This window comes from Lactuca virosa, chromosome 1 (genome assembly GCF_052849685.1).
Source record: "Lactuca virosa cultivar CGN04683 chromosome 1, Lactuca_virosa_CGN04683_v6, whole genome shotgun sequence".
NCBI lineage: Eukaryota > Viridiplantae > Streptophyta > Magnoliopsida > Asterales > Asteraceae > Lactuca > Lactuca virosa.
This window is the reverse complement of record NC_136426.1, coordinates 42,476,715-42,501,585: the sequence shown is the minus strand read 5'-3', so window position 1 is coordinate 42,501,585 and position 24,871 is coordinate 42,476,715. Positions and strand designations below refer to the sequence as shown.

The 24,871-nt window shown below is 39.2% G+C and overlaps 2 protein-coding genes across 2 annotated transcripts; one reads left to right on the top strand and one right to left on the bottom strand.

The window, feature by feature from the left end:
* The first annotated feature begins 2,263 nt into the window (after positions 1 to 2,263).
* On the top strand, positions 2,264 to 3,309 carry LOC145113298 (uncharacterized). Its single transcript, XM_079049409.1, has 2 exons — positions 2,264 to 2,828; positions 2,915 to 3,309. Exons 1-2 carry the CDS (start codon positions 2,264 to 2,266, stop codon positions 3,307 to 3,309), a joined length of 960 nt encoding a protein of 319 aa, XP_078905535.1.
* A 4,750-nt stretch (positions 3,310 to 8,059) lies between these two features.
* Positions 8,060 to 10,953, bottom strand: LOC145113097 (cytochrome P450 81Q32-like). The gene is made up of 2 exons (XM_079049227.1): positions 9,959 to 10,953; positions 8,060 to 8,812 (listed from the first exon to the last, which is right to left on the bottom strand). Exons 1-2 carry the CDS (start codon positions 10,835 to 10,837, stop codon positions 8,192 to 8,194), a joined length of 1,500 nt encoding a protein of 499 aa, XP_078905353.1. The 5' UTR covers positions 10,838 to 10,953; the 3' UTR covers positions 8,060 to 8,191.
* Between the last annotated feature and the right edge of the window lie 13,918 nt (positions 10,954 to 24,871).

Below are 24,871 nucleotides of genomic sequence, written 5' to 3'. Positions count from 1 at the left end.
TTGATATTGTAGACGCGCCACAACAAGAATATATTACTAATAGAGGGGATTGTGGAGTATTCGTAAGCATGTATATGGAAATGATTGCTTCGGGGGTACCGGTGAAGAGTGATAAGCCATGTAGGGATGCGGGATTTCTCTACAGAAATAGGATGGCAAATATTATTTGGGATACTAAATAACTTGATGTTTGAAAGTTTGTATACATTATTATGAAATACTTGTTTTTAGTAGTTTTGTTTAATATAAACAACTTTTGTATCATATATTTTTTGAAACATAATTCACCAACATATATTACGATACATTAAAAACAAAACAAACATTTGAAATAACATAATAACATTACAGAAAACATTGCAAATAAAAGATGAACGACTAACAAACATTACATAAAACAATACGAATAAAAGAGTCGTCTACATGAAAAAGGGTTTATTTCTAACCAGATTCCAAACGTCCGTATACTCGAACTCAATTTCATCAAACTGGCACAGGTAATATCCGTTCACGTATTCAAGAAGTTCTTAATCATCAGCATCAGAGCATCGCATTTTCTCATAATTGTAGCATCGATTGTACCATGTGACTTTAGTCTTTAAATTCATCCATTTACTAACAATATCGGGTTTTAGTCGTTTTTCTCCTTGTCCCACGTTATAGTTGAACAAAGCTACTAAGCGGGAACATTCATCACCAAGAAGGCAATTAAGGGGAGCTATTACCAGCAGACCCTCGTAAACGGTAATCCAACATCGTGTTAGGACCAACACCTCTGTTGTCGTCCATGGAGATGTACCATTTGTTGGAGCAGACGCATTAGACAGATTAGCTGCATTTGAAGACGTTAGTACATTGGATGCCATTTTGTGAAATGATCCCTTACCTCTAATTCGGACGTATAGATAATTGTTTTACTATATATAAAAATATAGGTAACGCGGACTGACGAATAGCTATGCGGACTGACAAGTCAGTAACGCAGACTGACGAATAGCTACGCGGACTGACGAATAGCTATGCGGACTGACAAGTCAGTAACGCGGACTGACGAATAGCTACGCGGACTGACGAATAGCTATGCGGACTGACAAGTCAGTAACGCGGACTAAAGAATAGCTATGCGGACTGACGAATAGTTATGCGGACTGACAAGTCAGTAACGCGGACTGACGAACAGCTCTCTGCGGAGTTGAAGGGTCTATATATTGTCATGGATGATCGTTGGATATTTTCGGACGTCATGTCTATATAAAAAGACAAAAAATTATGTATCACTTCATCTAATCTATTTTAGTTCATGTAGTTTGTCTACGAGAACACCGGTTATGGGTTCAAACCCATGGACCGCTAACGAGTATTTGCTTCTAACTCGTGCATATATTAATGTCTACGAGAACACCAGTTTGGAGGATAGAATGTTTTGGGTCCTATTAACGAATACGTTCAACACTGACGCTGAACCCACCATAGAAAACCATCGCAACATGCTTGATATAGCTGCAAAATGGTATGAATTGAAAACAGAAGTTGTGTTATTCAACGGTCTTTATAATAAGATTGAAGACGATCGTGTGAATGATACTGAGGAAGACATCTTGGAGGCGGCTAAACAATAATACAAATCCATTAGCAACGGACAGAGTTTCGAGTATGAAGCCCCTTGGAATCTTTTGAAAAATGTCCCGTTTTTTTAACTAGTACTGTGTTTTGTATTGTTCTTGTATTGCTTTATTTATATGTAATATGGTATTTATCCTTTATATTATGAAAAATAATTCCCATGTTTAAAAACCATACATTCAAACAGGTTACGCGGACTGACAAATAAGTTACGCGTACTGACAAGTCAGTTACGCGGACTGACAAGTAAGTTCTGCGGAATAATGTATACTAATTCCTTATAAATTGGACAAGCATTTCCAATTTTACAAGGTGTCGAAAGTTGTGAAAATGAGTTCAGTCAATCAGGTATTAAGAAAAAGTTTCTCCAGCCTACCGACTTTTTTCCATAATCTGCAAAGAACCAATCCTAACACCTTCACGTACATTACGAAAGATCAGTACAATCGTTTCCAAATTTGTTTCGTGGCATTGGGATGCGTGGTATGTAATCCCTTATAGTAAATAAATATTTAGTTATTTCAAGTTGTTATATGCCTAATATTCTTATATTGACTTACAGATTCGTACGTTTCTCACGTCTATGATACCAATCATATTCGTTGGTCAAGTACCTATAATTGGGGCGTATGTAAGATCCATGTACTTTGCGGTTGCTTTAGATGGAAATCATGAACCCCTTCTCATAGCGTTTGCTTTGGGAACCATAAACCGTGACAATTCATGGTTATGGTTCATGAGGAGGCTTAAAGAATGTTTAGGTGACAATACAAAAGTTGGTTTCATAAGCCATATGTCTGATTCTATAGACTGTGCAGTTCAAAGAGTCTACCCTGATTCATATCATGGCTATTGTTGTAAAAATATAGCCGAGAAAATACGCGCTTCCATCGGAAGCAATACAGTCGTAGAGCAGTTGTTCTGGAAGACTTGTAAAGCGTATAATTTATCTCATTTTTATGCATGTTTGAACAACTTAAAAAATGAGGTTAATGGGAATGATCTTCATTGGCTTGACAATATTCCCATTGCAAAATGGGTACGGGCTTGTTTTCCAAGAGTACGTTTCAATGTTAAATTCATTGACATTCCCGTTGTTGTCAATTGGTTTAAAACAAACATGCATGAGTTTCCAATAACAACAATCATTGAAATGGTCCATGACTCGATGCAAGCAGTGTATCTTCAACGTGCTGCGTTTGGAGGTAATTATTAGTTATGACATCACTCAAATGGTGAATTGATATGTTATTATACGTTATGACATCATAATTTTTGTTTTTTGATTTAGTTCATTTCACAGGGGATTTTCATGGTCTTCTAACCCCTTATGCACTTAAGGTGATTCATAAAAGATTTATCCACTCGGATGGTTGTAGGATTACGCATATTGTTGGCGACAGATATGAAGTGACTAAGTATTCAACAACCGAATCTGTCCAATTAGACCGTGGTATTTGTAGTTGCGGTAAATGGCAAAAATGCGGTATACCTTGTGAGCATGCTATAGCTTCACTACAAAGACTCGAAATTGCAGAAATCCATCAAATGGTAAATTTAAAGTTAAGTACAGCGGTGTATCGAAATGCTTATCAAACTGAGACGTTCAATCCTATTCCAACCCTTAGGCATTGGGAAATACCAGTTGAAAGTGTTGTGGTCTTACCTCCACGAAAATTCAATTGAACTGTATTGTATGGATCACAACGAATATTAGTTTGTATTCGGTTCTATGTTAACCGTACTTGTAATGGTCTGTTGGCGTTCTTCACTTTTTAATAAAAAAATGTTTACCTTTAAATAAATAATTGTATTCCCATAATTGTAATGTATGGATGACAACGACTAGACAAACAGCTCTGCAGACTGACAAACATTATTGCAGACTGACAAAAAGCTCTGCGGACTGACAACAGGTCTCTGCGGAGTGGAAGGGACTATATATAGTCATGGATGGTCGTTGGATTTTTGGTATAGAGTTATAAATTTTTTTAAATTTAAAATGAGTTCATCTTCAACTTTGTATATTTGCTCGTGCAACGAAGTTGATTGTTTCTATTGTGATCTGATCGACCCTTTTCTTGCCCCATCACCAAATTTAAGAGAGCCGTATATGTCGGAGGATACTTTGCAACAACTACGATGGGCTGAAGAACAAAAAAAAAAGATAAAGACTCATCTCGAGCTCTCACAGAACGTCGTGACCTCATTGCGGCGGAGTGCAAAGAGGTTGAGGAAAGGATGACGATTACTAAAAACAAAATCAAAGATCATGAGGAATGGATAAAAAAAAGTAAGAAGAATATCAAACTGTCTGAAAAATGGCTTGCTGACAAGGATGCATAAATGATAGAACTTGGTAGCCAAAAGGACCGTATGGAAGATAAAATAAAAATTAGGGACGACTACATAACAATGGAGAAAGAAAAGTATCCTTTGCAATTCCCTTAAGTTAATTACTGTTGTTGTACGTTTACTATATGTTTCTGGTTTGTTGAATGTATTATCTTCGAGTATTAGTTATTATTCTACTAGTAATTATGCACTAATATAATCATAATATTACCCATCATCTTTAAAATAAACACACCATTTCAAAGTACACAAATTAATGTCCTATAAAACAAAACATAATTAATTATAAATACAACATCAATCATTTAAATCAAACTTTGAACAATAGTCTTCTCTCTGTGTCCCACTCGTCCAACGCGTCTCTTGTGTCCCGTGCATCTCTAGCGTCTCCTGAGTCCCTTCTGTCCCTTTCCCTTTCCCTTTTGTGTTACTACCTGATGCCGCACTACTTTTTGTAGCCTTTTTTGTTTCTTTGGGACTAATGTCGGACAAGTCGCTGCATTATGTGTTGTACTATCACATCTACTACACCTTCTTACTATAGGTTCCTCACCTTGTGACGGGATACGATTTCTGTTTCTCGGTCTACTAGCTTGACGTGTATCCATTATCGGGGGTTTAACAACCATCATCTCAGCAGGAATTTCCCAATCACACGGTTCTGGAAGGGGGTAAACCGGCTCCTCATACGTACTTCGGTACGTTTCCATTTTGTAAGCATCTATAGCCAGATGTCCGAAGTTAGTTTTTTTCAAGTGCTTCAAGACCATTATGACATGACCACAAGGCAACCCAGTTCTTTCCCAATATTTGCATGTACAACTCTCTTGCCTCAGATCAACTATGCCACCATGTTTGAAATCATGAACTTGATATATTGCATCTGAAACACCAGAAACGGACCATCCTGTCGTACGCTCTTCATTTTTACTAACTACTTTTTCAGCCCACTCGGTTAGCACTGTTGAACGTTTATCTGTAAAGAAGATATATATAATTAACTTATTATTCGACCTAATTAAAGTCCAAATTAAATTCATACCTCCTTCGATGCGACGCTTGTTACACCATTCCTGTGAAATACGACGGAAGAACTCAAGAAGGGGTATTATAGGCATCTTCCTTGCATCTACAGATAAAGCATTCATGGACTCTGCACTGTTCGAGGTCATGTAATCGTACTGTTTCGACAGCGAATATGCTCTAGTCCACTTAGCACGGGGAATTTCACTTAGATACGCTGCTACTTGCGGCCTAGTAGAACTAAATCTATACCATAATTCTTCAAAAACATTTCTTTTGTAAGCTTTCACAAGCCTCCAAAACAACACTTTCGTTTTATCATTTTTCCCAAACTTGTGTATTATGTTTCCTAGTAGATGAAAAGCACACAAGCCATGATGAGCATGTGGGAAAACATTTTCAATACTAACCCGAATTGCATCGGCCCTATCAGTTACAAAAGTCAATTCTTGACAATCAGCAACACATTCATACAACTTTTCAAGAAACCATGTCCAAGTAAGACCACTCTCTTTTTTGCATATTCTGTGCGCAAGGGGCAGTATCTGGTTGTTCCCATCCATAGATACTGCATGCAATATGGTTCCCTTAAAATCACCCTTCAAATGGGCACCATCCATAATTATAACTTTACGACAAAATCGTTTGAACGCTCGTATCTGCAATATATTTAAATGGAACACATAAACACTCTATAATTTGTTTAAATAAATTATATATTAAATAACAACAAGTTTTTTGTATTTACCGTGCTCCCAATGGCATAAAAACAACACTCGAAACAATCTTCAGAATCTGTTTGAATATATGCCACTGTACCGGGATTATGCCTCTTCAAATTGTGAAAATAAATAGGAAGTTTGGAAAAACATTCTTCAGAGGATCCCAACAACAGTTCCATAGCATATTGTTTTGCACGCCAAGCTTGTTTGTAATCTACATTGATTTCCAGCAAAGCATTCAAATCCCTTGATATTTCATTAGGCCTCCAAACCTTGGAACGAGTTTTTCCCATAATCTTATGCAATATAGTACCCATCACTTTTTTATTAGCATGCTTATGATTAGGGTGTATTTGTAATGACGAACATGTGTGCACGTTGTTGAAAGTCCTGATTTCAAATTCATCAGTGGGATCAAGGCGTTTTGCATATAAACGCCAACTACAGTTCTCAATTTCATAATATACCTCATCACGGTTTTTGTTAGAATGTTTGGTCTTAAACTGAAACTTTTCTCTGGTTGCTTTAAGACTCAAAGCAAATATTAGTTGTTGTTTGTTATCATATGTTTGACGAACAAACATATCATCATTTGGACCTAAACTGTGAAATGGTCCGGGTTCAACAATAGGATCAAGACAATCAGGTATGGGAGGCATACCGTAAAATATGTCTGAAGCTTTTTTCCCGTGTGTGAACTCATCTTCTGACCATCCTTCATTTGACTCTTCATCGTCTGACAAAGTTTTGTCAGTCAGTCTTCCAAACTCATATAAATTTTTTTCTTCAACCGTATTCACTGCCACAGTTTCTTCTTATGGACACTCTTCAACATTATCAAATACAACGTTTTCAACATTGTATGGTACAATCTTGTCAACCACTTCTGTCTGTTCGACCAATCCCTGAAACACCTCTAAATACAAATGCACAATCTCCTTCGTTTCAGAAATTACATTTCTGAGTTGATGAACATCTGCTTCGTCTAAAATATTCATAACATACCCATGAACCGGGTGTTGAAATGATAATGATATATTACTATTGAACACATTAGCCTTAATTTTGATCAAATCAAACAATATTCGACGATCAAAATTTGGCGGAAGCAGTAAACCTAAGTTGTTAAACTTTGGTCTAACGTAGGTGTTAATCCCATTACTTATCTGCCAAAAACCCCCAGTACATAAAATAACAAAACTCATACTTTTTTTTTTAAAATGAAATGAATAAGAACTGATCTATTTTGTAGAGATGATCGACCAAATCGACCTAAAAAAATGAAAAACAACAGTTTATATTAAAAAAACCCCTAAAAACCGTTGCAACCACCACTTCCGAGGAGACATTAATCTCTCCGCGGAGCTCCTCGTCACCTCCTCTGCGGAGGTATTTATGAAGGCCAAACGACTCGCTCCGCGGAGGTATTAATGTATCCGCAGCGGGTGTACGCGGACCATTCTTTTATCGATTCAAAAATCAGAATTGTAGCTTGTCCGCGGAGATGACGTCATTCCACGGAGGTCCGCGGAGGGTCCTCCGCGGAATGTATGTCTATATCTGGAAAAATCGTTTTTTATGACTAAATTTAGAAATTGACCCCCATTTTTTTGTCTATTTATGGTATTTTCCCCACTTTAAAACCGAACCCATTGGTTGGGTATCGGGAAAAAAATCTGAATGCACCTACTGCTACATATTCGTCCGCCAGTGATTTGATATGAAGGACACATTCTGGTGGTTTCTCTCTCCCTTGAGGCATGAAATGGCATAGAATTACAAAAGCTTAGGTAGCAAGCAATGTTGGAGGCAAAGAATGTCATCACTCCTTTTAGCATTATTGACTTGATAGTTCAAATTATGGCATGTTATAATTTGAATACACTGCCGACAAAGAGTGTGCCTGTTAACGACACTCAAACTTTTAATTATGTGCATAAAATTAAGAGTAAATTACACAAATGGTCCCTATGGTTTGGGGATATTTGCATGTTTGGTCACAAATTTACTTTTTTAAATCGAAAGATCCTTACAGTTTGTTTTTGTTGCACGTTTGGGCCCTGTCTTATCTAAAAAGACTATTTTGTACTTGATTTTTTAATTTATTTAAATAAACAACCTCACATTACCTTACATACCCCAATTTATTTAAATAAATTAAAAAATCAAGGGAAAAATAGTCTTTTTAGGTAAGACATGGACCATGCACAACAAAAACAAACTGTAAGGACCTTCCGAGTTAAAAAAAAATAAGTTAGGGACCAAACGTACAAATTACCCCAAACCATAGGGACCATTCATGTAATTTACTCTAAAATTAAAGGGATATAGTTGGATAACCAAATGATTTGTTAATATAGATGCTATAAACAAGCAAAACTTAATCTACAAATCGATCAATCATGTAGTCATTATTTCGATTACAATTTATCATACAAATATCTATAATTTCAAAGCAAAAACACCTTTCACAGTTGGGAAAGTATATTCTTCATCTCAAGACGTGGTTTGCACTTAGCTACAAGAGGTTCAGCCTTAGGCAATGTAAGCCCAAGACCTTCGCTCATATCAACCATCTTTTCACTTATTCTTTCCCACTCAAAACACTGAATCAATAACCCTAAAGTCGACCCCATAACCCGTATAGCCAACCCTTCCCCAGGACAACTCCGCCTTCCAGACCCAAATGGCATCAACTTGAACCCGTCTCGTGTCCCTTCTACCCCTTCAAATCTTTCCGGGTCGAATCTTTCCGGGTCGGCCCATATATTCGGGTCATGATGTATGGCCCATTGATTGACAAGTAACATTGTGCCACGTGGGATTTTATAACCCCCAACAATACATTCTTCTGATGACTCGTGTGGGACTAGTAGCGGGCCCGCTGGGTACAATCGTTGGGTCTCGTTTATGATACAACGGAGGTAAGGAAGGTTGATTACGTCTGATTCATCAATAAGTCTGTCTGTACCAATGATTGTATCCATCTCGTTTTGTGCTTTTATTAGGACTTGTGGATTGTTTAGTAGAAGTGACATTGCCCATTCCATTGTTCCTGCTGACGTGTCGGTGCCGGCTGATAGTAGGACCTAATCACCAAAATCATATAATCGAATTGTTTGTCATATGTTTGGTTTAGTTTGTGGATTATGGTGACGGAATTTGATTTCGTCATATTCCTTCAAATTTTGTGGTTGATGGATTTCAACATTTATAGGAAGGGTGGAAGGATTTAATTTTTTTTACTAAAAGTTATGTATATTCAAAATAAATAAATAAATAAACAATTATAAAAGTTATTCAATTATTTATTATTAGATTAGATTGTATTTTTTTATTGCTAACCAAACACCTGAATTAACTCCCCTGCTGTTTTTCATTTAATAATTATGAATCATATCAAGAATATTTTGTGATGGAATCAAATCTTGGGTTCTATTTTAAATTTTTAATCAACCAAAAAGTCTGTATCTAATTATTCTTTTTGCTCAACAAATGACGACAAAACTAATGTAAGATATAAAGACTTTTGAGTACTCGTGTAGGAAGGAGTCAAAAATAAGCTGCTCAATGTTGACAAGAAAGATTAATTTCTATGTTTCCACTTTCCACTTCCACCCACACAAGGAAAATTCATAAGTCAAAAGTTTGACTATCCATGTATACGACTTTAATTTAGCCATGCGTCAAAGTCTCAACCACTACGTACTTTACCTTTTTCACTCGGCGAAAAGCTAATTAAGATTTCTTGAAGATCATCCTTTCTAAAAAAACCCCAAAAGGAAAGATTTGTTTTTTACTAACTTTTAAGTTTTAATAACACTCTAAAAGTTGAACATTTCACTATACAAGTTGAACTCTGACATAACTGTTTTTTTTTTAAACCGCAAATGATTAAACGGTAGCATACTCGAATGTTTCAACGAGCATCCCGGGTTCGAGCTACTTTACAGGGCAAACCCAGCCCTCATAGGGTTTCCAGGGAAAATTTCCCAACCTGTGTCACAAGTTTAAGAGGCAGCCAAACTGGGTATTAAACCCGGTACCTCTGACCCCAAGTGGGTATTAAATCCAGTGCCTCTTCCCAGCTAGGCTGGAAGTCATTGGTGTGACATAACTGTTAATATGTTCTTTTGTACATATAATTTTATGGCTATGTTGTGATTGTTATAAAATGGATTTGAGATAATAAATTAAAACTAAAAATTGGAGCAAAAACGGAAGGAGGATCATACCAGAACGAAGCTTCTGATCATTTCATCAGTGTAGTATTGAGGATCTGATTCTTGTAGAGATAATAGAACTTCAATCATCGTCTTTTTGCTGTTTTCCCCTTTCGATTTTCTAATGTGTTCGATCAAGCCTTGAAAGAACACATCCCTCTTTTCCTTCAACGCATTTAATTTATTCTGCAATCCCTTCAATCCGAACCAACTCAAAAAGGGCAAGTAATCGCCAACATTGGCAGCGCCGGAGAGCAAAAAGGTCTCGCTCAGTATCGCCCTGAACCGTTTCCCTTCTTCCTCCACCTCCGGTATATCGCCGCCGAAATACCTCTTCCCGGAGATCATCCTCATCATCACGTTCAACGTCAGCTCATAGAAAACCGACTTCAGATCCACTGCGGAAGAATGAGAAAGCAGTTTACGGATCAGGAACCTGCCTTCATCTACGCGTACGTCGTGGAACTCGTTGAGGCGATGAATAGATAGAATCTCGATTGAAGCGATGCGGCGGAGGTTGCGCCAGTTCTCGCCGTAGGGCGACCAAACGAGACTGGTGTAGTTGTTGCCGATGATCTTACCGAATAGCATGTGAGGGCGATTGGCGAAGACGATGTCGTTCTTGGTGAAGCATTCTTCGGCGGCAGACGGAGATGAAACCAAAAGGACACGGCGGGATCCGAGGCGGAGGAGGAGGATGGGGTCATACTTAGCGGAGAGTTTGGCAAAGGTTCTGTACAATGGTGGTTTCAAAAGATATAGGTGGCCGATAATGGGGAGGGTTGGGAAGACGGTTGGTGGGAGATTGGAGAATTTGCGACGGAAGTGGGATGTGAAAAGGTAGGAGGCCAGAAGCAGTAGCAAAGAGATGTATAGATACGGAATCTCCATCGTTGGAGATCTTGGTGTATGATTTAATCGCGGGTTTTTGTTTTTGTTTTATAAAGCGCATTGAATGTGAAAGGAAGAAAGGAGCGTTGATTTTTCTTTGGTACAAATAAAGGATGTCTACACTCACGCTACGTTATCTAGAAATCTAGAAGGAAGAAAACAAGGGAGACTTGGAACTGATCTAAAAAGTCTATGCATTTTGAATTGTTTGTAGAGACAACAAAGTTTGGGAAAAGTATTTAAACTATTTATTTTTGGGCAAATCGACTAAAATAACCATATGTTAACAAAAAAAAAAAATTAAATAACCTTACTTTGTTTATTGTTAGCAAAGTAATCACCAATGTTTTAAAAACCGGTTTGAACCGGTCGGTCGAATCGGTTGGACCAAGAACCAGAGAAGGGAACGGTTCAACTAACATCAGTTTTATGTCTATTTTTGAACCGGAATGAACCGGTCGATTTTTACAAAAAATCGGTTGAACCAGTTAGATTAAATAAAAATACATGGAAATAAATCATTTTCATAACAAACTTTGGATGTTTTTTTCATGTTTATTTAGATTTCTTAGATTAACAACACATGGTAAATGTTATAAAGTTTTGTAATGCGTTTCTATTCATCTAAAACTATATTTTGTTTCCATATTATACTTTATTTTATTTTTGATGTGCGTGGATTGATGTAAAACTTACAATTATGTGTTTTTAATGTATTTGGATTGATCTTCAACTTGTATTTATATGTATTTTTAATGTTTAAACTTGTGGATGTCTATGTGTGTCGGAAAATATGAAAAAAAAAATGAAAATTATAGAAACCGGTTGAACCGACGGTTGAACCGGGAACCGGTCACCATATCGATTCAATTAAAAAACCGGTTTTTAAAACATTGGTAATCACTGCTTCATATGACGACTGACTAGGAGTATAGACAAAGTGGACCACCGTACATCACCAGTGTTGTATATAAGACTTTTTTTTTGATACATCACTATTTAGCGACTACTAGCAACAAATTAAGGATAAGTGATAAATTTTTATTTTGATTAATTTTATAATAATTATCGATTTATTAAGGATTTTTGTCTATGTAAAAAAAATATTTAGGAGCTTATTTTTACTTTTTATACATATTTTTTAAAATGAACAGGCCGTCTCTAGTAAATGGTTAGGGAAATAGACATATTAAGGTAATTAATTTTTCGGTTTGTTTACATCTGGGTAACTATCTTTTTTTTTGTACACGTCTAGGTAACGAACTTTTTGGAAGTGTTCACATATGACCATTATGACCGGCTGTAGCAGGTTACATCCGGTCATAACCGGTTATAATGGTCATATGTGTACACTTCCAATAATGAAACATCCCAAAATTCAATGCCAAAAAATTCATTTTTAATATAAGAAAACACTTCATAACTTTGTCCCAAACATTGAAAACATTTCATTTAAAATAAATATCAGAGTCTAATCCCAAAGATCACATAATGCGGAGTAAAATGGGTAAATGCGTTGCGATCGTTCGGAGCTCCTTTTCTTGAAAACTGAAGGCACCTAAAACCAAAACTGTAAACCGTACGTACGAAGCTTAGTGAGTTCCCCAAATTCCACATACCATATATATCAACTGGGCCATACATGTCATACATACTGTGAGCCATACATATCAATCAAATAAGGTGCTATGTGCCGCACATAGTCTTGTCGTTATGTCACGAGCCGCCACGTGGTCTTTCTTGCCAAGCCTCACTCCTAGAGGAATGCTAAATATCTCATAACTGGCCTCCCGGCCTCACACGACGCACCCATCCATGAAACTTCCACCAACCCTGCAACACTCGTATATGCTAACCATACATAACGATGAACCCTATAGACTTTCGAATACCTGATCCTACCTTAAGCCCTTCATCAAACAAGAACAGGAAATATGGCCAAACCAAACATTGTCAGACTATAAGATCTTAATTATGTACAGTCGTGATGCATACACTAAGCAACTACAATAATGATGTCAATCTCATATAAAGAAAACCCTAGGCTAGCAGGCATCATCTAATTAGGCAATTCTATCATGCAATTCCTGAAGATCCCTAGCCTAGTACTAACATGTTGTTCTAACATATCATAATATTAAATAACCGTATGGTATTTTGGGGCCTACTTACTGGCTCCGGCTGATTGTACACCCTGCATCCTCCTTTGATATTTTGAAAACCTTTTTGAAAAATCATTTTGAAAATCTTTTCCTTGGTTTGAGACTGGATTCACACAAGTGTTCCTCCAATTCACATAAACCAAGGCTCTGATACCAACTTGTAACACCCATAAAAATCAAGCCAAATTTAAACTTTTAAAAACATTTCAAAACCATTCATCATTACAAAACTTGTCTTCAAAATGTATAATATCAGAATATCCTAGAAACATAAACGTAAATATGAGGAGCTGTATGATCACGTCTTTGCCTTCCCGCGATCACCTGATGTGCCTGAAACAATAAACTGAAACTGTAAGCCCGAGGCTTAGTGAGTTCCACAAAAATACCGATACACTGCACATAACACATATACAAATAACAGCATGTACCGGGTCAACAGCTTTACAGACTGGATTACCCCTGGGCCCACAGTATGAGTCTGGATTGCCTTCCGGGCCCACAGCTCACATCTGGATTGCCATCGAGCCCACAGTACGAGTCTGGTATGCCCCACCTGGCCCTCAGCTCATATCTGGAATGCTCCCGAGCCCACAGTATGAGTCTGGCATGCCCCACCTGGCCCTCCGCTCGTATCTGGAATGCTCCCGGGTTTGTTGGTTACCGCACGGAGCAGCATCACCTCAACTCACCCCACATAATATGTCGACATATAACACAACTAATGCGCATACAAGTAATCACATAATAATACAGGTAGTCCTACAGATCTACCTAACTGGCATAGCAACTAGCATGCAACACTATCTCATACTCAACATACTACCAACTGCTAGGATATCATATCCAATGGGCCGACCTTGGTGCCTTAGACCCCTTAGTAAAGTGAGGTAACTCACATCGCAAGTAGTGCTGAAGTACCGAAAAACCCTGATTGCTATCTCACCGGAAATCCCGAACTATCACATAATAAACACCAAGTCAATACACCACATAACAGTCTTGACTAAGGGTCCACACAATCCATCATGTCCATTCTCTTTATTGGGCTAAGGCCCAATGCCAAGTCCATAACCTTAAAAGTCCTTATGCAAAGCCCATTATTGGCCCAATTTACCAAATTGGGCCCAACTTCCTAATTGGGCCTAATTCCAAGATCCATTATCAAAACTTGGCCCAAAACATCATATTCATAAAGTCCAGCAAAGGCCCAAATCCAACTAGTCCATAAACAGCCCAAAAACCCGAAGCCCAAATGTCAAAAGCCCAACAGAGGACTTACGCGGGGCGTACTCCTCTGGTACGCTGGGCGTACTCGTTCTGATATTGACCACCATCGGGGTGGTTGACCCAGTACGCTGGGCGTACTGGATTTATGCTAGGCGTACGTAGAGTTTTGCCAAAATCTTAATAAGTGCTTAATGGCTTAAGCACTTAAGCCCAAACTTCAGATCCAGTGACCAAATGTGTCTAGGCCCCATAAAGTCACGGACTTTATCACTTTGGACGTCCAGAAAGTTCTTAATACTTGATCTTAATCCATTAAGACCTTCCTACTCCATGCATGGGACATCTTAAGCCATTGATACCTCATTTTTATCACTCAAAACTCCTTCAAGAGTCTAGAAGGACAGTTTATTTCGTCCAAATCACATCATGCACCATCTTGGGACCTTTTGGGACAAGAAATGGTTCTTTAAAGCAAAATGGCTAGATCTATACATATATGCATAAAGTTTGAATCTTTTTACCTTCTGGAGCTTCTAGGGCACAAACCAACTTTAGATCTACAAGCTTGATCTTCTTCTCCAAATCCTTGATGCAACACCTTCTTCTTAAAACACTCAATAAGCTCACACACTCAAGGAAATGGCTAGGGTTTGGGGAAAACGACTCTAAGCAGTGGAGGCTGAGGTAAGGGAGGGTTTGGTGCTCATAATGTTGCTTGTATAGTCCCCAAACCCTAAATATTAGGGTTTCATCCTGATATAAGTACGCCCAACGTACACAAGTGTACGCCCAACATACTAAGGCGTACCTTAGTACGCTTAGCGTACTCTTATGTATGCTCAGCGTACTCCTTCTTGACCCAAGGTTGCAACCTTGGCCCTTATACTTGGCTTGGCTCTACACTTCCAACCTCAAGGACTACAAATGACAAAGTAATGATAGAAGAGGGTTTGGAAATACCTGTAAAATCTCGGGATGTTACACCCTGGGTCTTACAGACAAATGCCAACAGCCGCCTCCTGGTCTTCCATGCAAGTATCACAAAGACAATTAACATACATACTACTCTACTTACCTAATGAGCATAAGGTGTATCAGGAGCCACCTCCTGGTCTTTCATACATAGTGCCTAGGGCTAAACCCCGGGTCTTTCTGTCATACATAAGAACATACTGGGTGCCAGGAGCTTCCTCCTGGTCTTTCATACATAGTGCATAGGGCTAACCCCCAGGTCTTCCTGTCATACATAATAACATACTGGGTGCCAGGAGCTACCTCCTGGTCTTTCATACATAGTGCCTAGGGCCAACCCCCGGGTCTTCCTACCAAACATAAACTAAATGGGCCGACATTGTCGCCGTATGTAACGCCCGTAGATCCGGGCTAGTCAATTTAGAGAAAATGAGCATCAAAAATGAGTTTTTGATGGAATATTATTTAGAAGGAGTAATCTTAACCAAGTTTTAGAATATGTCACAAGGGTTCCGTACATATAAAGAATGTCGAAATCCGAGTTATAACGAAAAAGTTATGGCCCGTCGAAGTTTCGCGACAAAATCGGCACGGCACTACGCGATGTAAATAGTGAATTTACGATAGAGGACTTTTTGCCTTAGTGATCTAAACAAAAGTTGTAGTATACGTTAAACCGAGAGCGTGCATAAAAAGAACGCCCAAATCTGACTTCGTATGAGGAAGTTATGATTTTTCTAAGATTTGGCCTAGTAGTGCACGGCCCGAAACTCGAATTTTAGATCGAGCGGTTTTTGGCCAACACAACCTAAATGAGAATTGAATATCTCCTTAATAGGAAATCAACGACAAAAAGACAGACGAAAACAGAGTCCGTATGTAGAAGTTATGAATTTTACGCGGACATTTAACAGTGTAGTCGACTTCTACTGTTAAATTTAAGATCGGTCGAGAATTAGCCAACGGAGTCAAAAGGAAAGTTGTAGATCTTATTTTTACCTACGCGTGGATATAAATAACATCAAAAACGAAGCTCGTATGCGAAAGTTACGGATTTTAGAAGTCGGAAGTGTGCTGTGCGAAAATGGGTGATGTGGCACAATCTTGGCCATTTCTTTCTCCCCAAGTCTTGCCACCAGATGGTGAAATGTAGCACCAAGTTCATCCATATTTCACCCTATAAATAGAACCTCTCTCACCTTCATTTTCTTCACACCTTTCCCATTCTTTCTTCTCTCTACACTCTCTCTAAACCTCCCAAAAACTCCCCTAGCGCTAGAAGAAAGCCCCGGAGCACTCGACGGCTCCGAGAAGAAGAGCTTTCGGCTCAGAAGTCCTGCCCCTGCAGAGCCCGACTTCTAGCCAAACCCCCTCGAGGTAAGATACGCCTACCTAATTTTTAATATAGCTTTTATTTAAATATAGTAACGTTATTAGGATCTTATAATAATTATTTGATATATTATTATGGGTTATATAAGTGTCGTTATAATATCTTTTTAACCACTCGCGTTACGGGGAATCCGGTTTGAAGGGCCGCCTGGGTTGTTGGATTTCAAAAGTGTTATATGCCAAAATGATCATGCCCTCCGGTATTTCATGTCTGGCCCCTGTCTGTACATAGTGGGTGAAGAGTATTGTTTTAACGCTTATATAATAGTAATAATAACAAGTGGTAATGATACTATATTTTGTCAAAGGAAAAATTGTTTTAAGAGTAACGAAGTGCTGTCCGAGTGCCGAGTCACCACCTTTACAGGTGAGTGCATAGTTACTTTCATCTTACACATAGATATGAAGTATTTTATATAAATTACGTGCTATGTGTGTATCCCGTCTGAATATTTGTTGTCTATGCTGGATGAAACGTTTTATACATGTTTTAAATTATCTAAACTGTATATGTATTTTATATCTACAAAATATGTTGGATAAAACATGGGTAGATTAGAGGTGAGATAAATGATGAGCGATAAAAGATGAGATAAATGATGAGCGATGAAAGATGAGATGAATGATGAGCGATGATATATGAGTGATAAAATATGGTGCGAAGCGATGACCTAAGTGATGACCTAAGTGATGAGCCAAAGCGATGAGCCAAAGCGATGAGCCAAAACGATGAGCCAAAACGATGAGCCAAACGATGACCCAAGCGATGGCCCCGTCATCGAGCAGAGTATGGATGACAACCACGGACTATTCTAGACAGTCTAGTAGAACACTAGCAGGCTCGCAACCTATAGGTGTTGTGAACGATGTGTTCACCCGGTGTACTCTAAAAAAAACCCATTGACATGTATTGCGGGTGGACTCTCGAAAATGATACTGTCAATAAACGAGATAAACCCTGGCGACTATGCAGACTTAGTGTCGATTCCTTAGGATACTCCTTAGGAATGAATGAATGAGGAATAGCTGAATCTTAGGGAAGATCCTTAAGAGTAAAGAAGATAATGGGGATGGGTAATTGGGTTGATTGTTTGATGTTGAACATAATAATTATATTATTGTGGGTTGAAAACCCTATGTACTCACCAGGTTTCCCAACCTGACCCACTCAAGCTTATTTGTATCACAGGTGTCGATATGAAGCTACTTTACACTGAGAGATTTAAAAGATATGTAGATCACTAGTGTAAATGAATGTAAGTTCTGTTTATGCTTATGTTTCTGTATTGACGATGACATCCCAAATGTTTTAAAATGGATAAAAACACATTTCTTCGGAAATGCTTTGATAACGTATTTATCATGTTTTTTTTCTGGGAACAAATTCCGCAACGTTTTTATTAAAAGAGGTACTCTGATTATTATAAAGCATAAACAAAATCGGTCTTTTCTTGCCGAGAAAATGGGGATGTCACAGTTGGTATCAGAGCATTAGTTTAAGCGAACTAGGAATATGGATTTATTTCTAGACTTAAACTTAGAAGGCTAAGTGATGATCGTGAGGAGTGTGTCTAATAAATTTAGGTAATACACCTGAATAGACACAAGCACTAGCTTATTTAGGGAAAATGTCTAACATGCTTTTATGTGCTAAATGATTTATGATATGCATTATATGATCGGATCTATGGTCTGTTGCCGACCGGATCTGGAAACTTTATGTGTTCAGGTTTCTAAATGTTTAATTACGGTATTAGAACTGGCATATAACTTTTCGGAGAGATAAGGAGATTTATACGTCAATCGTAGATAAAATCTTTCCTATCTTAATTCTCGTCATTACACACCGAACGTCTGATTTGGTGTATAGAACGAAATGGCAAGAACCCGAAGTGGAAACGCGAATGGATATAGAAATCAACCGCCTCAACCACCAGTGATTGAGCAAATACCTGTTGTAGTAGCCACTCCTGAGCCAATCACAATGGCTGGAGTACAAGCCATGATTCGGGCTATGCTGGCTGAGCAAAGAGAGGAGATGAGGTAAATGTTGCACGAAAATAGGGATGAACCTACGGTGCCTATTGTGCAACCTGAGTTGATCGTTGAACAATCAAAGGAAGGAAATTATAACCGCACTGTGAGTCAAGTTGGAACCCAAGGGGTAAGGAGGAATGGCCCGAAGAAGGGAAATGACAAGGATGCGCGGATGTATAAGAATTTATTGGATGCAAAACCATCGGGTCTCTCTGGAAGCCCAAAACCAGTGGAGATTATGGACTGGATCTATGTTTTGTGAACACGTATTGATTGTTATTTGCATATGTATTCTATGTTTTGTGAACACGCTTTGTAAACACCTTCTTTCTAATGAAATGGTTGTTCATTACTTTGCTTACTATGATGCATGTCTTGTGATACTAAACATGACGTCCTCCACCCCCGAACGTTTCCGCCGTTCCGGTTTTGGGGTGTGACAGATTGGTATCAGAGCATTGTTTATAGTGAACTAAGTATATCAACCGATAAAAGATATACAACTATAAATACAATGGGGCTAAGTTCTCTGGATAGTGGTATAGTTTAAGAGTATAACGATAAGTTATAAAAATATACCTTCTTGATTATACATGTACATACTAGACCAAGTATCACAAGGAGAACAGAACTAAAGTATTTAAAGGTTGGACACTGTCGTCAAACCTGAACAGTTATGTAATCATAGCTAGGATCAATATAGTCTGATCAACTATATTCATTCGAGATGTGACCGACATGTGTTTGGGAGTGATGTGGTGTTGCAACAGTCTTCAAACTTACCGAATACTAAGTCAAGGGAATACTAGAACAAGTACATTTGAGTTAGAATACTATAGGAGTATTCTATGATACTATAACGCGATAACAAGTTTGAAACATACTAAGTACATTACATTAAAAATACTATAGGAGTATTTTAGGCACTATATAAACAACTTATGTGATAACTTAAAAGACCCTTTTGGATGGGTCTATAATCCTACAGTGTATACTTCCAAGGTTATATATAATTGGGAATCTATAGACTTAGAATCTGCGATCTACGCTCCACTACCTGTTCCTTGTCTGGTTGTGGTTTTGGAGTAGGATCGCTTATTCGAAGGTCTATTTAATCTTAAGTTATATACAACTTGTATACATTGTGCAATTATAGGAGGACTATGTAAGGATCACCCCATAAAGTTACCTTAAATCTCATAGATTCTTTAGTCACTTCCATTCTCGCACGACAAACCCAGATAGATGTAACCACTTCCTCATAGTAGACAACAGAAGAGTCCAGGAGGAACAAGAGCAGGTTCATGAGAAGTTTTCAAAGAGGGATCAACCGAAGTAACCAAAACGTCTTACACGTCACACTAATAAATAATAATCTTGTTAACTAAATGAGCGAGTGGAAACACTGCTCACATTATGTGTTAGGATTATTTTCTTACATGCAACTGGTAACAGTTATTCAGGTAAAAGATATTCATTCGAGGATAGCCATTCCAAATTCATAAAGTTTATTTGGTATAGACTCTTTTATGAATTGTTACTAAAACCCTGTGGAAGTCAGGACCCGATACACTCAGAACTGGGATAACCTTGTCTTTTCAGCTTTCAGCTTGTATCCACTGCTATAGACTTATTCCATCTCATCTTTGTATTCTGTTAGCAAAGATGCCTCCTCACAAATCGAACAGACGCACTACTCCGATAACTCCAACTCAACCGCCACTACCCCCGCCACAGTTCGACGTAGCTGCTTTTCAGGCAGCGGTAACGGCAGCAACGACAGCCGCCCTAACCCAAATTCGCGCAAGTGATATCAGTGGACCTAGTAGCGGTGCTCACCTAAACAACCACGGAGATACCCACGAATACCCGCGGGAATGTTCGTATAAAGACTTCATGAAATGCAAACCCAATTCCTTCGACGAAAATGGTGGAGTCATCGCTCTGATGCAATGGTTCGAGAAAACAGATTCGGTCTTCGAACTTTGTTCATGCCCAGAAAGGAGCAAAGTCAAGTTTGCTGCCTGCACCTTCTTCGGAAGAGCTCTAACATGGTGGAATGGCCATGTTAAGTCACTGACCCTAACAGTGGCAAACTCTATGGGCTGGGAAAACTTAAAGGAAATGATGATGAGAGAGTACTGCCCAAAGGGTGAAGTACAGAAACTAGAACAAGAACTATGGGAGCTCAAGATGGTCGGCTCAGACATAGTGGCCTACACTGACAGGTTTAGCGACCTGGCAGCACTGTGCCCCGAGATGGTTACCCCCGAGAGCAAGAAGATAGAAAGATACATCAGGGGTCTGACTTCCCCGACCCGAGGTAATGTGTTGTCTTCTAACCCAACCACATTCGATAGTGCCAAACGCCTGGCCCAGCGACTCATCGACCATGAAGTCCATCATGGCGTAGAAGTCCCGGTTCCCGAGCCATCGAGGGAAGAGGACTATGGACAGAAGTCGGGGAACAAGAGGAAGAAGAAGCAAACAACATAGGACACCCCGCAGGAGGAACGAACGAGTACTATGTACACCGCCACAACACCTACTACTCCAGCACCTGCCAGTCGATATGCTGGAACCCTTCCGAAGTGTGGGAAGTGCAACTACCACCACACCGAATTATGCCGGAAAATGCAGTGTCTGAACTGCCACAGAAAAGGACACACAGTCCGTTTCTGCAGAGCACCGGCTCAACCGATCTCCCAAGTCTCCGGAGTTGAAGAAGACCAAGCCTGCTATGGCTGTGGTGAGACTGGACACTACCAAGAGGACTGCCCGATAACAAAGAACTCAGGAGCGGATGGACGAATTCTGATGATCACCGCAGGGGAATCGACCTCGGAGTCGCCATCGAGCAGCGGTACGTTTCGACTTAGAATTTGCTTTGAAAATTAATTTATATTTATATAAGATTAAAACATGGGGATAACACTTAAAAGTAATTATAATAACTCACTCATAGGAACAAGTCACAATATTCGAAAGAACTAAAGGATCCGTTTAGAGAAGCTATGATGGCTGAACATATACATCAGGGTTGTGCATAACTAAGATGATGCAGACTTAGAGTGAGTAATTCCGCCTTAATTCCTGTTCCTTGTTTGGTTGTGGATTTGAGGCAGAGTTACTCAGTCGACCATCTTATTCATCTTAAATATTCATAACTTGTATATGACAGGCGATCGTAGTGGTACCGAGGAGGATCATGATATAAAGTATCATCACCAGTTATCAAAACACTTTCATTCGTATGTACTCGCTCATCGCGGTACGATACGTAGGAGTGTCAACATCAAGAGGAAAACAGAAAGCACTAGAACATTCACTAAGAGTACACTATCGAACGCACTAAGAGTACACTATCGAACGCACTAAGAGTACACTATCAAACGCACTAAGAGTACACTATCGAACGCACTAAGAGTACACTATCGAACGCACTAAGAGTACACTATCGAACGCACTAAGAGTACACTATCGAACGCACTAAGAGTACACTATCGAACACACTAAGAGTACACTATCGAACGCACTAAGAGTATACTATCGAACGCACTAAGAGTACATAGTCGAGCTCACTAAGAGTACATTTTCGAGCACGCTAAGGATACATCATCGTATAACATATATTTCTTTCCAATCGGCAAGACTTTGTTCGGTAAAGAGTCCGTTACTACCATTCGTCATGAATTGGCGTGGTCCTCACCATACTAAGTTCATGTGTTTCTATCGCCTCGACCGTCAAGTTCTCGAAACTTCCGTCATTTATATCAACGGTCCGACATAAAACCCAGTTTTATCTTTCGTATTCTAAAAACCCAAAAGTACTCATGCGAAGAGTACTTTGTCCTCTGAAACCTTATCGTCAGATGTCCGCAGACCGTCACGAAATACCACTCGTCCAACAGACTCGAGTTCGAGCAGAGAGGTTATGGACGAATACAGCCCACCTATCACTACTCAGGGTATACGTGAGGGTGGTATATGATTATGATTACGCAGATTTAGTATGTGTGCTTCCACCTTGTCTCCTGTTCCTTGTTTGGTTGTGGACCTGGGGCAGAGTCGCACATCCGACAGTCTTACTAATCCTAATTATATACGACTTGTATACACGAGGTAATGATAGATGGACCAAGTACGAATCCTATCATGAACACCAGAGCAAAGTTGCCAGGCCTACGAGTAGGTATTCTGCAAATCAGAGGAGCGCAACCCCAGTAGTACTGTAAGAAAGCTAATTTCGGGACGAAATTCCATCTAACGGGGGGATGATGTGACAACCCGAAAATTTTTAAAATTTTTGCCTTGCAAAGCTCAGCCAGTCAAGTCAACTGAGTGTTAGACTCATTTCTGCTATCATTTAGCCTCGTTTAGAGTCCGTTTAAGTGTTCTAAGCTTGAGTACAACCAAGGTTGAGATTAGGGATGAACTGTAAAGTCGTAAGGTAGCAAAATCGGGCCATACACCCTCGTGGGAGGAGTGTACGGCCGTACACATGGGTGTGCGGCCGCACACCCACTCCTCAACCGCACACCCACCCCTCAACCGTACACCCACCTTTATATATAGGAGGAGACCCCCTTCTTTCACTGTTTTTCCCTTTTGGATGCACACTACTTTCTCTCTCTAGAATCTTCACATAAGGACCCTCCAAAGGCCTAAAAAACGAGAAGTAATCCATCATTGAGCTTGTTATACTGGTAAGACACCTTGATCTAAGCCTAAAACTCTTCATGTTCTTCGTGTTCTTCATCACTTGAAGGTGTACGGCCGCACACCTTCATAAGGTGGCCGTACACACCTCAAAGACCCTCCAAAGTGAGAGTTTGATCCCCTATCTTCTATTTGGACTTGGTTTGAACCTTAAAACACTGGAAGATCGACGTTTGGAGCATAAATGAAGAGTGTACGGCCACACACCCCTTTGTACGGCCACACACACCCTCTGTACGGCCGCACACTCCTGTGTGCAACCGCACACACTCCCTGGCCGCACACCCATGGCCGCACACTCTTCAAAGTGGCCGTACACTCCCCTAAATTGAATCACATGTGATTCCAACACTTGGTCAAAGTGTTTCCTAGTCCCGTGAGGTGTTTCTTTGCATTTGGTTGCTTCTAAACACTATATTTATGTCAATATATGTCATTATATGTCATTTAGGATTCGTTAAGTCTCGGGACTTCGTTCGTGGAACTTCTCATCCTTACGCGCACATTCGTTTGAATCACCCACATCAAGTGAGTTCATACACCGTAATGAATCTTTTAACTGTTTTAAATGTTTTAAGGGGGGGAATACAAGTTGAACACAATGATAATTGTGTAAATGTTTGCTATAAATATCTTTCAAAAGATTGTTTATGTCTTTTATAAGTGATCAAAACATTTCAAAAACTCTTTTAAAGTTATGTTACTTTATAGTCTAACAAAACTCCGTTTTAAAGTACTAGCATAACTTAGTGGTAAATTGAGTATTTTCAACAATAGTTCAATTACATTACTAGTAAACTATAATAGGTATAGTTTAAGGGTTCAGTTCATACTATAATAAGTATAGAAGAGAAACATACTATAACTAATATAGAGAGAAACACACCATACTAAGTACCAGGAAAAATCACGTTAATATATCTTGCCGGGTTTGCATTGACACTGGTATGATTTCACGTACCAGGACTAGCAAGCACGAGGTGATAAACCTAATAATATATCTTGCCGGGTTTGCATTGACACTGGTACGATTTCACGTACCAGGACTAGCAGGCACGAGGTGATAAACCTAATAATATATCTTGCCGGGTTTGCATTGACACTGGTACGATTTCACGTACCAGGACTAGCAGGCACGAGGTGATAAACCTAATAATATATCTTGCCGGGTTTGCATTGACACTGGTACGATTTCACGTACCAGGACTAGCAGGCACGAGGTGATAAACCTAATAATATATATTGCCGGGTTTGCATTGACACTGGTACGATTTCACGTACCAGGACTAGCAGGCACGAGGTGATAAACCTAATAATATATCTTGCAGGGTTTGCATTGACACTGGTACGATTTCACGTACCAGGACTAGCAGGCACGAGGTGATAAACCTAATAATATATCTTGTCGGGTTTGCATTGACACTGGTACGATTTCACGTACCAGGACTAGCAGGCACGAGGTGATAAACCTAATAATATATCTTGTCGGGTTTGCATTGACACTGGTACGATTTCACGTGAC

Bases quoted from the DNA above. Each gene is read 5' to 3' on its own strand.
- LOC145113298 (XM_079049409.1), top strand. From the start codon at position 2,264: ATGTACTTTGCGGTTGCTTTAGATGGAAATCATGAACCCCTTCTCATA. The intron at 2,829-2,914 runs GTAATTATTAGT...TTTTTGATTTAG, and splicing joins TCAACGTGCTGCGTTTGGAG to TTCATTTCACAGGGGATTTT.
- LOC145113097 (XM_079049227.1), bottom strand. From the start codon at position 10,837: ATGGAGATTCCGTATCTATACATCTCTTTGCTACTGCTTCTGGCCTCC. The intron at 8,813-9,958 runs GTATGATCCTCC...TTTGGTGATTAG, and splicing joins TGATCAGAAGCTTCGTTCTG to GTCCTACTATCAGCCGGCAC.